This window comes from Fringilla coelebs, assembly GCF_963513975.1.
Source record: "Fringilla coelebs genome assembly, chromosome: 6".
Classification (NCBI taxonomy): domain Eukaryota; kingdom Metazoa; phylum Chordata; class Aves; order Passeriformes; family Fringillidae; genus Fringilla; species Fringilla coelebs.
In genome coordinates, this window is record NC_140034.1 from 25,289,568 (window position 1) to 25,305,119 (window position 15,552).

The 15,552-nt window shown below is 49.1% G+C and overlaps 2 protein-coding genes across 8 annotated transcripts in view; one reads left to right on the forward strand and one right to left on the reverse strand.

Annotated features, from left to right (window-relative positions):
• RALGAPA1 (Ral GTPase activating protein catalytic subunit alpha 1) overlaps positions 1–2,631 on the forward strand; it is a 132,259-nt gene extending 129,628 nt beyond the window's left edge. For 5 of the 7 annotated variants that reach the window (XR_014616265.1, XR_014616266.1, XR_014616267.1 and 2 more), the window contains one exon: positions 1,249–1,382. Coding sequence is in view for 1 of the 7 variants with exons in the window: in XM_084208435.1 (XP_084064561.1) it covers positions 1,249–1,403 (155 nt within the window). In the remaining 6 variants the exon portion in view is untranslated. Of the gene's footprint in view, positions 1–1,248 lie in introns of all 7 variants that reach the window. The other 2 variants (XM_084208435.1, XM_084208432.1) reach the window with 2 other exon arrangements.
• Positions 2,632–4,743: 2,112 nt separating this feature from the next.
• INSM2 (INSM transcriptional repressor 2) lies at positions 4,744–6,141 on the reverse strand (the record flags this gene model as incomplete). The annotated part of the gene is made up of 1 exon (XM_084207890.1): positions 4,744–6,141. The coding sequence occupies one exon, from the start codon at positions 6,139–6,141 to the stop codon at positions 4,744–4,746; it is 1,398 nt and encodes a 465-aa protein (XP_084064016.1).
• Between the last annotated feature and the right edge of the window lie 9,411 nt (positions 6,142–15,552).

Here is a 15,552-nt window from a genome sequence, read left to right on the forward strand (position 1 = left end):
GGCAGGTGAGGTACCAGGCAAGAACAGCCAGGTTGCTAAATACCACAGCTTTATGACAATCTTTTAAATTTGCTCCTAGATTTCTCACCTTATAACCTCACTTGATTTTAGCGGAATCTTTCAAGATAAATCATGACCAGTTTTGAATGATTTTTGCACCCTTTATTTGTGAAATGTATATTGAGGCAGAGAGATCTTCAGTTCTGATTATTGCATTATTATTTTAAAGAATTACCAGTAATAGCATGATGTGGAAGAAATAGCAAGTGATTTCTGACTTACTGCAGTCCGCAGGGGTTTCCCCATTGACACCTGCAGGACCAGGCTTCTGTCTCTAAATTATATGGGCTAGAAGCCTTCAGAGACAACTGTGGTAGTTGAGCTCAATCACACTGTCAGGCTGTAAATGGCTAATGCAAACGCAGTTTAGTTTTATCGATGGGAGTTAATAGTATTAATTTTCTACAGCATGGAAAGGAGAACGTAATTTTGATTTCATATTTTCTCCTTTTCCTTTTGTATGTCTATGGAAGAAGATTTGGAGACAGGCTATTTGTCAGAAAGAGCTCTGTCCCCCTCTGAGGACTGGGGCCACTGGAGCATAGCTCTGGGCACTGGGCTAATGAATTACATATCATTGTCTCAAATTCATCTTGTTCCTTTTACAAAGAAATGTTAACATATAGTGCATCCAGTTAGTACAATCTGTTCAAGCTTCTGCCTTGTGGGCCCTGTAGGAATTTGCCTTTTGAAGCACAAACTAAAGTTGGTATGGGAGAAGATGTTTTGCTCTCTCAGTTGGCCCCCAATTCACTCCACCTCTTCAGCAGCATTCCTAGAGCTCCCTTCATGTGCAATGAGCTGTTAACCTTCATGTTCTCATTAAAGACTGGATTCTTCTGGGTTGTGGTTTGACTAATGATTCCCCATCCCTGCAAGGGAACTGGAGCTGTTTGTTTTCCTGGTTAGCAGGAGAACATTGCCCACTTCAGTGCTGCCTCAATTGCTCCGAGCAAGGGGGTTCTGCAGTCCCATAGCTCAGTGGTTTCTGGAATCATATTTTCTTAGGGGTGGATTTGTGGGAGTTAATTCCATGAGCAATACAATCACCCACAGCTGATAAAGGGCTAGGAGATGCTGTGGCAGTGACAGCAGCACTGAAATTCCTGTCTGCCCCCTGCTAAGAGATCCCGTGCGGCGAGCGTGGAAGGCGGCACTGACGCGTCTGGTTCTTGCTGTCCTCTGCAGGCTTCTGCCCAGAGACTCAGCCGGGAGAAACTCCAGCAGCAGCAACAGCACAGGTGGATGGAACAGACTTAGCCTCTCCAATGTCTCCTCGGACTAGCAAGAGCCGCATGTCCATGAAACTGCGCCGCTCCTCCAGCTCAGCCAACAAGTCCTAAGGGGCAAGGTGCCTGCAGCTTTCCAGTGAAGAGCACTGGCCACCCTTCCCACAGCGACTCACCGCCTTCTGGGTTTTTTTACTGCTCACGCCGTTCATTCAAGGATAATGTCTCAAATGTGTGTGTGCACCCATGCCCTGCATACTCCTTTTCTGTATGTTTATTTTAAACTGTGACACTGGAATTTTACTTTAATAATTTAGCTTTGGGTTTTTTTTATCAAACTCAAACTCCAGTCTGCCTTTTTTTTTTTTTTTTTTTTTTTTTTTGCAGTGCAGTTTGTACCCTGCACCTTTTACCTACTTGGATGATTATGGATGATTAACTTTGGGTTTTAACTCTGGTTGATCTTGAGTCAACATGGAATTGGAGACTGCAGTTGGATTACACTATATTTATTGTGCCCCATTGCAATTTTCTCTGTAACAAAGAAAGAAATATGTACAATTTGAAAATGAATGTACAATTTTAAATTGAAGTTGCATTTGTAAAGTCTTTGTCAGATGTCACAATGTTAATGCACAAGATGTGTACAGATTATTTATGTTGAGAATAAAATAGTTCAATGGCGTTTCAAGTATCACAGAATCTAAATGAAATAATTTGCTCATAGCACCCTTTCATCATAAAGCGATGTATCATTTCTTAATTCTGCAGATAATCTATGCCAGAAAAAAAAAATCACTGTCCTGAAATTCTATTTATGCTTGGCTTCCAAATATTTTTATAATGTCTGCTTTTCTAAGTGGTGTCAATAGTAAATGCCATTGAGTTTCATGAGTTTTAGCCGTTATCATTATGCTGTTTCATCTAGATGTATATTCTTTTTTCTTACATTAAAAAAAAAAAATTTAAAACAAACGAACACTTTCCTGATAGAAATTCATTGCTGTGATGATGGGTACTAGGGAAGAAAAGGGAACATGCTCCGGGAGCCTGGCCTGAAATGCTAATAATTTCAACCTTGTGAGCGCAGATTAGTACATGAGTTCCACCCACCCAGAGGTATTTTCCTACAGAAAATTAAATGCTCACATTTTGAGTCTAGTAAACAACAAAATGCTGTTAACAAAATGTAGCATGGCATCGGTACTAACTGCATGTGTAAATATATGGGCAACAATAAAAAAAGAAATTATGTATTGTCATTCATGTAGTATCTACAAATTTGTAATGGTTGAAGAGAAGACATGTTATTTAATAATCCAATAAAATTATTCTTACCACCTTTTGTACATTCGTTATTCACCTCACTGATTAGATTCTTAGTCCAATTTATAGAAGAATTGTGTATTACATGCACATGGAGTAGTTAAATGCAATACACAGCTTAGTTTTCCTTTGTATTAAAAAGTACACACAAGTTCTCAAGAATGCCTAACTGAAAACTTGTCCCCAGATCTAGTAAATACATTGCATGTAGCTCTGCACGTAATATAAAGCATAGGCTGTTCTCACTGGCAGGCTGGTTGTTCAAGTGCTAATTGTAGGAGCAGTTAATAATCATCACATTTCCGTGCTCTGCAGCCCTTCATTTTTGACGACACAAGGAGAGAAAGAGGAACCATGATTTAAAAAAACAAAAAACTAGTGACTTTCTCCAGGGGCAAACTCATTTAGTTGCATAAACAGGCATTTTTACCTAAGTCTCTGTTGCCAACAAATGACAGAAAAATGCACAACGTAAATTACCATGCTTTATTTTTGGCATATTAGTGAGTTGTAAGTTTAGCTTTCTTTGTCAGAAAGCAAATCTTGGCTGCATGGGGTTATATTGTATTAATTCATTTGTCCAGGTTCTGGAAGGAAAATGACAAAGTCCATGAAGCACATTTAACATAAAGCACTTACCGCTTGCTTGCAGCCTTTGGGCATGATACATCTTTTGTTGTGCGTAGCAAAATACGAAACTACAGAAATAGTTGCTTTAGAGGATGCTAATCGAGAGATTGAAATATTTTGCATGCTCATGTCAGAGAGTGTTAGAACAAAGACTACAACTGGGATCAATTTGGTTCTTCAGAAGTCACCAGCTGACCCACTTTGCCCTGCTGAATTCAAAAAAGGCATGAGCTTTCTTTTAAATATTTTATTTAATTTTCTTGCCCTTATTTTTAGCCTCTATCCACTATCACATTTAGAAACAAGCACTCATGGAAAAAATAAATAAGTAAATAAATAAACAAATAAACAAATACTGGCTGAAGTGTCAGTAAGTGGTAAATTCAACATTTCAAAGCATTTGGCCAGAGCACTGTCAAAGCCAGGGAACACACACCGCGGGTTGCTTTGCTAAAGGTAGGTGTCGTTAGGGAGAAGGAAGGTAGCCTATCACCTGTGCTTTAGCAACATGTCTAAAGACTGCTTCACGTCCTAATTTCAGCTGTTCACAAGACTCGGAGGAGCTCACATCAAAAGCGCAGCTCACAGGGGAGAGAGGTCGGAGGCCGCCTGAGAAGGGAGCCGCACACAGGGTGCTTTCCGCCTGCCTGCGATGCAGGGGCCGGCAGGGCCACACGCTGCCCGCCCAGCCTAGTGAGACCGAACTGCCCTTCTGGCTCCTGTCCGTGCCGCACTAACAGGCCACTAACGGAGCGGAGCAGCTTTTGGAACGGGCAGCTGCCGGAGACGTGTGTTTTGCCTACCACACAGCTGCTAGAGTACAGAGACACAGATTAAGCAGGAGATGCGTACTTAGCTATAGAAGATCAACACCTCGTATTTCAATTAAGCAGATAGCACGATTAATTTCCCATACGTTTTGCTAGCTAATATGTGACTTGACACTGACTTATTATGAACATTTACCTTCTCAGCTACCTTAGTACAGAGTACACCACGAATGTTGAAACTCGGGGGCTAAGGCTATGAAAACAAGGTCACTAGATCAGGCTCCTTTTCTCACGAAAAATAATTCCTCTCTTTAGATACCCTATATACAGCCGTACTTCTCTCCGTTGTTACAGAAGATACTGGCGGTACTGGCCGTGGGCCGCCACGCCTCGGCACTGCCCGCCTCTCGGCAGATGCTGGCGGGCCTCTTCGCCTGTTGCCGCCGGCCCGGGGCCGTTCCGGCGGCCGCCCCGGTGGCTGGGGAGCTGCGCGGCGCTCCCTCCACTGCGGGGCTCGGCGTGAGCGCTGCCGGCAGTGCGGCCCGTGGCCCAACACGCCGCCGTGCCGGCGCGGGCGCGCGTCGCTACCCACCGGCCGGGAGCCGCCGGGCGGCCCCTCCGACGTCGTAGCCGTGAGAGCCGCGACTTTCCATAGGAATTACAGCGTGGCCAGGGCTCGCTCGGCTAGCCCGGGCTCTCGGAGCAGTCCCACCGGGGCGGCCGCGGGCCTAGCAGCCCGGCCGGACGGGCACCTGGAGCAGCAGGACCTGCCTGCTCTCCGGCGGGTGGCACTTGCTGGCGTGCCGCGCCAGCCCGGGGGCGCTGAAGAAGGTGGCGGGGCAGTGTTTGCAGGGGAAGCCCTGCCGCTCGCCGCCCGCCGTGCCGCTCTCGGGGACCCCGGCGGGCGGCGGCGGCGGCAGCAGCAGCTCCTCCCTCACGGCGTGCCACAGCCGGTGCTTGTCCCTGATGTCCGCCGAGGGGAAGCGAGCGCCGCAGAGGTGGCAGGCGAAGGTGAGGGGCCCGCGCTCCGGCGGGCCGAAGGCGGCAGGCCGCGCTGCCCCGTGGGTGCCCAGGTGCTTGCGGAGGTAAGCCTGCCGCCGGAACCGCTTTTGGCAGCAGGGGCAGGCGAACGCCTCCCCGCCGGGGCCGCCGCCCGGACCGGGAGCGCCGCCGTGAGCTGTGCCGGGGCTGGAGCCGGGGGCGGCCGGGGCGCCGCCGGCGCTGTCCGCGCCGCCGCGGTGCTGACGAGTCCCCGGCGGCGGCTGGGGCGCGGCGGGGCCGCGGGGCCGCCGCTCGGGGCTGTTCTCCTTGCCCGGCGGGGCGGAGGCGGCGCCTTCGGCGCTGGGGCCGGGACGCGGCTTGTGCCAGCGGCGGTGCGAGGCCAGGTTGGCGGGACAGCTGAAGATCTTGTGGCACTCGGGGCAGCGGTACTCGACGCGCACGATGCGGGAGCAGCGGTGCTGGGCCAGCGCCAGCGGGTCCGCGTACTGCTCTTTGCACAGCTGGCAGATGAACTCGCCCAGCGGCGTGCGCCCCGCCGGCGGCCCCGGCCGGCCCTCGGGCCCCTCCTCTTTGATGCGCAGCCCCAGCACGGGGGAGGTGGTCACCTCGTCGGCGAAGCTCAGCTTCCGCGTGGCCTTGCCCTTCTTGGCCGGCGCCTTGGCCCGGGACGGCCGCTTCAGCGCGGGCACCGACGGCAGCGGCGGGGCGGGCAGCGGCGTGCGCGGCTGCAGCAGCAGCTTCTCGGCGGGCGGGAAGGAGGCGGCCAGGGGGAAGGACTCGGCGGAGGCGGGGGAGCTGAGGCACCGCTCGAAGAGAGCCGCCCGCGGCCCCGCCGCGCTGCACGGCCCCGTCGCCCCCCAGGCGGCCGGAGCCTCCGGCGGGGTGAGCCCGGGGCCGCCGCAGCCGCCGCCGGCGGGCCACGTTGCGGGGCAAGCGGCGACGGCCCCCTCCTCCTCCTCGCCCTTCTCCTCCGCTCCCTGTCTAGCGGCGGGGCTGTCCCCGCCGGCGGGTGGCGGGGGCGGCGGGGTGGGCGGAGGGTCCCGGTCAGGGTCCCGCTCCCGCGGGCGTGCCCGGTAGGAACCGCCGGGTCTCCGGCTGCGCTTGACGAGGAAGCCGCGCGGCATCGCGGGGCGGTGCGGGGCAGCGGGAGCGCAGCACGGCCAGCCCGCCCGGCCTTTATACCCCCGGCGCCCGCTCCCGCCCGGGCGTCATCCTCCCTCCGGCGGCGGCGGCCAATGAGGAGTTGGGGCCGGCGCTGGCGGCGGGGGCGGCGGCGGCCGGAGCGGGCCGGGGCTCCCGCCGCCGGGGCGGGCGCGCTCGGGCTGCGGGGACGGGCGGGGTGTCTCGGGGAGCGCGCCCCGGCGCCCTGCGAGCGTGAGTGAGGCGTGGGGCCGGAATGACTCCCAGACGGGAGAGACCCCGAGCTGGGTCACGGGCGCTGCCGCCTCGGCCGAGAGGCCGGACGGGGTTCGAGCAGAAGCGTCTGTCGTGGGTGTTCGTGCCGGTGCCTTCATCCGCTGTCGGGGCCGCACGGACCGCCCCGCGCATCCTTCCGCTGAAGCGAGCCAGAGCTGGGAATTGGCTCCGTCCTTCTGCACAGCCACATCAGGAGTTTTCCCAGAAGTAGCCAGAAAGCTCCGGTATTGCGGTGAGCTCCCAATGCAAGAGCAGGGCTGCCGGGCTGCCACCGCCGCGTAAAATGCTAAATCACGGCTCTGCGTAGTGGCCATGACTGGTCCCTTGGCAGCCTCACCCGCGGGAGACCTCCCGAGCTCAGGGGAGGCAAGACTGACGTGTGGTACAGCAACCCGCAAAAGCGCCCGAACCTCCCCCCGTCCCGCCCCGATACAACTCCCGGCCCGTTCGCGGGTGCCGTGAGCCTGGTGGCAGCTGGTGCGCCCCTGGAGCAAGGCAGCAGTCGTGTTTGCTAAAGCACTAATCGCCTTTTCAGGGGAATCAAGCGCACTGGCAGCGGGGTCTCAGCAGCTCCTCCGGCCCCACCGCGCGGTACCAGCATCTCCTATGGGACCGCCCATGCCCCCGAGCCTGGGTTTGGCGGCAGGACGGTGCTGTCCCACCCGCAGACCTGCTGCCCGCAGTATACACGAGATGGCGTGCCATTGGAAATGACCGCACTAGAGCCTGGCTGCCTCCCTGACCAGGGACAGACAGCCCTTACCAGGGTAGGACTCACCCTGCTGGAAGCATCGCCTAGCCGGAGGAAGTAGAGAGCACCAGGAGAAAGGGAGGAACAGCACCTCTGGTTCGAGGGGCTTTCCAGAAGTGGAAGAAAGATGTGAAACCTTCATGCAAGACCAGAATTCCTCCCACCTGCTCAAAACACTCTCTCAAACCACTTCTGTGTGTAAGTGCTTCAGTTATATTTGCTTAGCAAAGTCTTAATCATGTTTTACATTACTCTCCCATTTTCCTCCATTTTCACAGTTGCACTGACTCTCAGATTAGATTATACACTCCATGGGCTAGACATCCCCCTTTGTTGGTATGAACCACTGTAACTGGGACCAGTGAGCCATCCTTTCATGCACTTAGGTCACTCGACTGACTGGCTGCTTGATTTCTACCCAAAATTTTTTTACCCTTGTAGCTGGACTTCCCAGCGGCATTTCTCACTGAATAACTGGATCTCTGGTTACAGATCCATTGTTCCTCCAAGCAATATGTAAATAGTTCTTTCAGTTTCGCCTTGTAAACAATATTCCCATTTCATTTGGTTTCGTCACATTGCAAAAATAGTCTGTGGTAGGAATGTCCAGTTCTGGAATGTCCAGTTCACTTTCCAGTCCTAAGAAGTGAGGAATCCAACAATACCTTTTCCAGCACAGGAGTAGCTGGAGGTGGAGTACCAGTTGGAAAGCACAGTATTGATTGATTACTGAAACTCCAAACATTTTTCCAGTAAAAGCTGTAGATTGGAGTTGCAGCAGGGAATTTCTCCAGGCCCCCAGCATCATCATCTGACATGCCCCAAACATCATGGGAAGGCTTGGGGAGTAACCTACAGTCACAGGTGAGGAATCACCGCTCGATCCCCTGGCTGATGTCCCTCCTGCAGTGCTTCTTGGCTCTTCCCTGCAACCTGGTGCCCATCTGTGCCTCCCCCTTGCTCACAGTGCCCTCCAGCACAGCCCTCTTGTATCTATCTTTGTAAACTTGCCTCCAGTTTATGATCAGTTTTTTAGGTGGGACCCAAAACTGTAGAACCCATCACTCCACCTTGCTCTTGCTGCAGCATGTGCCAATGCCCACAGATGTCTGACAATTGCACCCCCAAAATTGCCTGGGGATTCAAGATGGTTCAGCCACCTTGTGACTTATTTCTCTCAATAAATATGCTGGTTTCCCCAGGCTGTCTCTGCCCCAGTACAAACTCTCAGTGCCCTGGCTCCCACTTGGAAGGGTCACAATTATTCTGTGATTACAGATTATTTCCCCTCCCACATTTACAAGAGAATGTAACTGTAGTGACTGGCATTACACCCAACTCTCACAGCTTCTAAGCTTTCCAAACTGTTATATGGGCTTATCTTCTTGCCAGCCTCCTTTATTCCTACCAAAAATTTTACAGTTAGAAAATTCAAATAATTTATAATAGTAGTTAACAACGTTGTGGACACACCTCCAAATCCTGTGTAAATTTGCTGGATTTTTATTTTTTCACTGTCTTATTATATTTCATTTGTCCCATCACCTAGCTGAGAGTGCAGCACTACACCCTCCTGAACATGCTACTACAGGGAAACTTTATTTAAGGTCAAAGATTTTATAAGGAAGGAGCTGAATGATGTTATTGCTCCTGTCCTTACACTGTGTTCCCTACAATCTGCTAAAATCAGGTTGGCCTTGATTAAACACATCAGCTGCTTACACAAGAGTCATCCTTACATGATCTGAGAGTAACCAAAGGGTTAATCCCACAGTAAATACAAAAACAAACTTCTAGTGGGAAAATACAGTAGCTAGTGGGGAACTGGCAGGCTGAAATCAATAGGAACCTGTTCCTTGTCTTGCATCCTTTGCTTCCTCAGTCCTTTCCCTTCTGCCTGGTTGAGGCTGAATGCTGGTGTGCTAGGGAATGGAAACAAGAGTAGTACTGCCTCCCTTTTTGCCAAAGTTTCTCATTTTGTGTGAGGGGACTTTCAGCCTTGTCCATAACTGTGCTGCTAACATAAGCCTGAGGGAGCCATTCAAGCCTGGCCAAGATTCAGCAATCAGATTCAGAGATGGCTGGGCCAACCTCTGGGGACCTTCCAAAGCAAGGACAATCTCCAGATTCCTCTAGATACCTTTCCTTGTTGCTGCCTTCTTTTAGGGCCACGGTTTAGTGGTGGACTTGTCAGTGCTGGGTTAATGGTTGAACCCTTAAAGGTCTTTTTCAGCCTAATCAATTCCATGATTATGTGACTCTGGAGGATGCTCTATCTGATTGCCCAGGGTGCTCCAGAGTTTGGCACTAGAAGCTCGTCATCCATATCCTTGTACATCCCAGCTGCCTGGAGACTCTCATCTCTGGCTGTGCAGTAGGGATACCACTGCTTTCAGCCCCAGCCTTGTCTCCAGCAGCTCCAGGACACCTGGAAACCTGTGCAGACACTGAAGAAGAGGTCTACACCTCCATGGTCCACAAATAAAACATTGTCAAGCAAGTGGGCAGCTGCATTTATATTTCTGAATGGTCTTGGGGCATAAACAGCAAGAGGAATGTATGACAGAAATGCCAGCTGGCAGAGAGAAGGTCTTAAGTGAGGTCTGGTTCCCAGAGAAAACCCTAAAAACTCTTCTAGGGGCTGAGGGGACAGAAAGAAAAAGAGAAATTCCTTTTGCCACTCAGTAAAAGAAAAAATAACCACAACTTTAAAAAAATAAGAGTTAAAAATAAAATAGAGAAAAACTATAAGCAAAGGATTAAAGAACATTTCTCTCCTTCATGTTTCCCCTCCCCACCACAAAAGAAAACTGTTGTGGTTGAGTTTTTTTTATATTGCAGGATTTCAAGTAAAGTTGACTTTTAAATCTTGCCCTGACATCTGGTTTGTAATTAATGGAGCAGTAAATAGGAGGGAGACAGAAGCTGCCTCAGAAGCCTGTCCTTGACACAGGACTCTCCAGCAACATAGCTAGATGAGCGATACCACCCCAGGCTCCAGCACTTAAACAAAATCCAGGCTGGTTTTGGTGGCAACACAAGCCATTTCATCTTCCCCCTAGAACAGGGCTGCCAATTATCCTGCTGTGGTTGGGGATTTGATGGTCACAGACATTGAAGGAAATACCTGCATTATGAGGATATGGATTGTCTAATATAACTGACCTTGCTAGCATCTTAATTGTGTCTTGTTTTACCTGAGGACAATCTGCTTCAAGAGGAAAATGATGCTAACAGCATCATCAGCTATGTTTTCTTCATTGGTCAAATATTAACAAAATCTTTCCGTCAGGGAAGGTAGAATACACTGTTCTGTGAAGGTACTTGGGTTAGAGGGATTTGAAGGGTTTTGAAGACAGTATGAAAACATTTAACCTCTTCTCCCACAAATGAAGTGATGCTGTGAACTGGTCCCATCACTTCACCCATCACTGAGGTGATAGTGGGAGCACAGTGGTGCCATGGTTCCTGTCCCTGCTCTGTAAGTGAGTAGCTGCATAAGGGCCAAAGGAGAATCTCCCCACCTCCATCTACATTGCAGGAAAACCAGGTCCTCTCCAGGGAGCAGACTGATGTTCCTAAACTTATAAAAATTATAGGAGACTCGATGGGACCGTTGTGACTTTCATTACTTCATTACAGATTTCAGCTGGATTTCAGCTCATACCCCACAGGCTGAAGCCATTTGCCATTGGCCAGATTTGCCTGCTGGAGTTATTTATTGAACTCACCATGCCATAAATAGGAAGGTTTGGCATCCTTTCCCATGAGATTCTCAGCAGTCTGTTCCCTACAAGCATCACTGTATGTTGCAGCTCACTGAAAGAAAGAGATCTCCTAATGCAGAAGGGCATTGTTATCAACTGTATGGATATCAGTAGTGGCTTTCAGGGAGGCTGAGTCCCAGCTGGGCTCGGTGCAGGTGTGTGTGCAGGCTGCTGGATGGTTCTGTGTGCAGAGAGAACAGCTGAAGAGACCAGAAGACAAGGCAGCAGGAGAGTGGGAGAAATGAAGTGTCTGAAACTCCTTGCCTGCCTCCAGTAAAGGGAAACTCCACACCTGCATCCACTAAAGTTTAGGCAGGACAGAGAAACATGCTTGTCGCCTAATTTTCCAAAAGGGCTCAATCTAGGAGGCTTTCAGAGAGCAGAGATCAGGAGCAGATGAATCACAGCCACAAATACTTGGTTCTGTTATGGTCACAATTCATCCTGCTCTTGTGCTGGCACTGGAGCGTATTCAGTTCTGAGCTGAGCCCACAGGGAAATATCTACATTTTTTTCTTTCCCCCCCAGTCCAAATAATTCTTTCATGCCCCTGTTCTAAGGCCACCTCATTCAATAAAATTTCTCTGACTCAGAGGTGCAAGAGGCAATTCCCCAGGGCTGTTGCCCAAGACCTTTCTGCCACCCCTACTCCATGATACCCTCTCTATTTCTCCCTCCACGTTCTTCAGGTTCCCAGATCCTTTTCCTGCCAGAACTGGATACATTTCCTGACAGAAGTATGCTACTGTGTCTTTGCTTGCCTATGGGAAGGAATGGCAGGATTTATTGTGGAATAAGGTGCAGGTATGGCTTGGCCACTGCCAAGCAGATGGCAGTGCAGGAGCCACCCCTGCCAGCAATAGTTGCAGAGGGGCAGATGGAGCACGGGAGATGCTGATAAGGAAAACCAGTGGCAGGGGGTGGGAGAAGACAAGCAAACCAACGTGGGAAGCTGGCTAGAAACAGCTGGGCAGAGCGGCACCCAGAAGGAACAAGATAGAAAATTGCATTACAAGGAAATAAACCACATCTGAGCTCGGTGCCTGCATCTCAGAAAAGCAACAAGGAGGATGATAGCTCCCAAAAGGAAATAGTGATTCATCTCTTTGCAGGGAATGTGACAGAGGAGGGCAAGGAAAGGCAGCACTGAGCCAGGGAGCTGCTGCTCTTTTCTGACAATGCACCTCCAGCGTCTGAGCCCATCCACCCTGTTCTTTCACAACTGAGACCTGGCAAATGCCCATTGTGCAGGAAGCCTCAGAGAGGCAAGGCTGCAGTGCCAGCTCTTGACAGGTGTGTCAGGATGGGGACTCTTTTTTTTTTATGGGTGAACACCCACGTGCAACTCTGAAGAGCAATGGTAAAATGTTCTGCTGGCTGATGAGGTAGGAAAAGGGAAGATGCATCAGTGGTTCAGGAGGATCTAAAACCAAAGCTCCTCTTCAGCTTCCCTCCCCTCTCCAGGTGCCAGTGCCTGCAGAGAAGGCAGGGGCAGTGGTGACTGGAGGATGTCTCCAGCAGAACCCAGGGGAAAAGCAGCACCAAGCCAAAATCATCATGCATATATCTCAGTTTGAAAAATTTTGAAAATGTTTTTTCCACTTCAGACTTAGCCCTCTTTACTTCAAAGCTAGGAGAGGAGATTCAAAATCAGCATCATGCTAATATAATGATCCCTAGCAGCTGCCATGCAGGATTCTCCACTTACATTTGTTTTACTTTTTTTTGTGACATTTAATCAAAGTCTTGCTATCCTAAATATTAATTAAAGTGCTTGGAGACAAGGCCTAAATTTCATTTTGCCTCCCAAGTTCACCAGCTTCATCCTCCTCCTCCTCCTCCAAATATGTTTTGCTATAAATTACTGGCACTGTTTCTGTTGATAGTCAACATAATCAAACATTTGTAAGCATGCTGTCTCTTCAATCTGTTCAGTTGATGCACTTTACCTGATCTTTCATTAAAGTAATCAAAACACTTGCTGTGCCACGTCTAATGAATGTTGCATGTATGATTAAGTACTTTCATTCATATTGCAAGTTTGATTTAATGTAATCTGCCTTTCAGACAGCCATTAGCCTAGCTCCTGCGTGAATTCGATTAATTGGCTGAATTCTTCCAGATGTCCTTTAAGTATTACAGGAATTTCTATGTAAAAACAGCAGGGACCATCTAGCAGAGAAGCAAACAATGATACGTTATATTGCTGCCATGACTTACAAAAAGCTGGATTCATTTTCATTAATAAAACATCTGTACTGCTGCACAGCTATGCATCAAGATGCATTTATTTTATATGTTTATTTCTCTTATGACTATAAATAGACAGTTAAACAGAAGCACGGTATGTTCAGTTGGAAGGTACACAAACAGAACTGTATCAGAAATGAAAATCAAAATAAAGAATGTCAGAGTTAGGACTTACAAAACAAGCATCATGCGTTGGAACAAACATGGCAGCAGCTCCTAGAGATATCTTGGGATAAAGGCATTTTTCTTAGAGCATGTTGAATTTGAAAGCAGTTGGTTCCTGGGTTGAAATGTCCTATGTCCAGTTTATGTTTATATGGCTTATTGTACCTTTAAGTGGGAGAAAAAAGATGCAGTTTGGCATTTTTAAATGGTATGCAGTAAAGACAAAATGTGTCATTAAAATAAAGTTTTTCTATTCTCAAAAATTTATTTGTTGGGGTTTTTTCCCCCACAAAGTTCCACTTCAGAAAGGAATCACTTTTTCCTAAAAAGCAAAGTCCCCAAAAGCCAGTTTGTGTTCCAGTGCCCACTGGGCTCAGCCTGCACAGGCCATGGTGCTGTTTCAGGGCAAGGGGAGGATGTCCCCACGACTCAAAGTAGCTGCCTTCACTTTCTGCTGACCTTGCTAGATCTGATAGCACCTTTTGAAGAAGGATGTGAGATCTCAGAACCTTGCTGCCCCTTTGTCCTCTCTCTCCCTGCCTATCCTTCTCATCCTGGGGAATGAGCCCGTGGGGCAGACTGGAGAAGTCTGGCAGGAGTTTGACACCGACCCTGCGGCCCTGAGCTCAGCACAGCTTAATTCTCCCGCACGTGTGGCACTTCTCATCCGAGTCAGAGAGCTGCAGGGCTCTGTCTGTCACCCCCACTGGTTTCACTGGGCTCTGCCAAGTCAGGGACTGAGGAAGGGAGAGGAGCAGCAGCACTGCAGCAGCGTTGCAGCTCTCCCCAGCAGTGCTCCATCAAGTGGCTCTGTCTCACCTGGGGAACAGCCAGGTCACATTCTTCCCTCTCCTCCCTGGCTCCCCCTTTCCCAGCTGCTGCACAGCCTTAAAAGTGTGTTTGGTCCTTGAGGTACCTCTCCTGTGCTAGGCAAATTATTGACACTTTGCACCTCGTCAGGACTTTCCTGACTGCCCTGTCAAAACGAGACGGAGCTTGTGCTAGCCAGTTCATTTTCAGACATCTGATATAATATTGTTCAGCAAAACTTAAGTGGTAGAGTGAAAGGGATTGAGACTTGCTAAACTGTATCTCCTTTTCATAGTCACTGCACAGGCCAACTTGCCAGCTTGCTTCTTTGTGTACACATTCTCCCCTGCTTTCAGTTCTTTCTCTGTTTCTTGCTTTTGTTCCTCTGTTGTCTATTATCCTCCTGTGGTAAAGGTATCCATAAAAATTCTGTACTTAAATTAATTATATTATCAATATTATCTGTGTCCTACTACAAAAAACATTTTAAGACCAATTTTCTACCTCAGCTGTGCTGTGACACTGCTCCAGTTCCCACATAACCTCATAAAAGCCTGGCCCTGCTCTATTGTGCCCAAATCGTCGCCCTAACCCATTGCAAGGGTCTCCTGCCCATGACAGGGAAGGCAAAGCACAGAGAGCTGATTGACTCCTTGATCTCTGCTCCAGAGGGATTTTCTCAGCAGGGAGAGCAGTGGGTTGGCTGGAGAAGGGGAGTGAGGGGTGAGCAGGGAGTGAGGCAGGCTTTCCTCGCAGGAGCCTCAGCAGCAGGGGCAGAAGCACTTTCCCCTTTGAGGCATATCAGAAACCTGACTCCCAATGTAACAAAAACGGTTTCTAGATTTTTTTGCAGAGAAGAAGATGGTGTAAATTTCACCTATAGGTGACTAATCCAAAAATTAAGTGTAGCAAAGCAAAGCAAGCCTTTTGTAGTTTCCAGTGCTGGGTGATTTTCAAGGCAGCTGTGGAAAAGTCACATCTTCTTTTGAAGCCCGTGAGACTGAAAAATCAAATCAGGGGGCTTTGTTATTGATGTTTTTCTAATACAAATGTTTTGAAATCCTGCCTTTCATGTGTCTCTTACAAATAAGCAGAAATGTGTGATGAGTCATCTTTGCTTTTAATTCCTTTAATAGATTCTTACCTCACTCTCTAACGTCTAAACAATTCTTGTTTCTGTAACAGTCCCATCCTCAGTGGTAAATATTGCTCTCAGACAACATCTTTTTTAGAGGTTCATTATGTTCATTCTGTGGCTGAGACTCATTATACTCAGTTATTTATTTAAAAGAACAAAATGACAGCAAATGCCTGCATGTATCGTGTCTCCCTTTACACGTGTACTAAATATATTTCAGCAACAAGGCCCCTCTCTC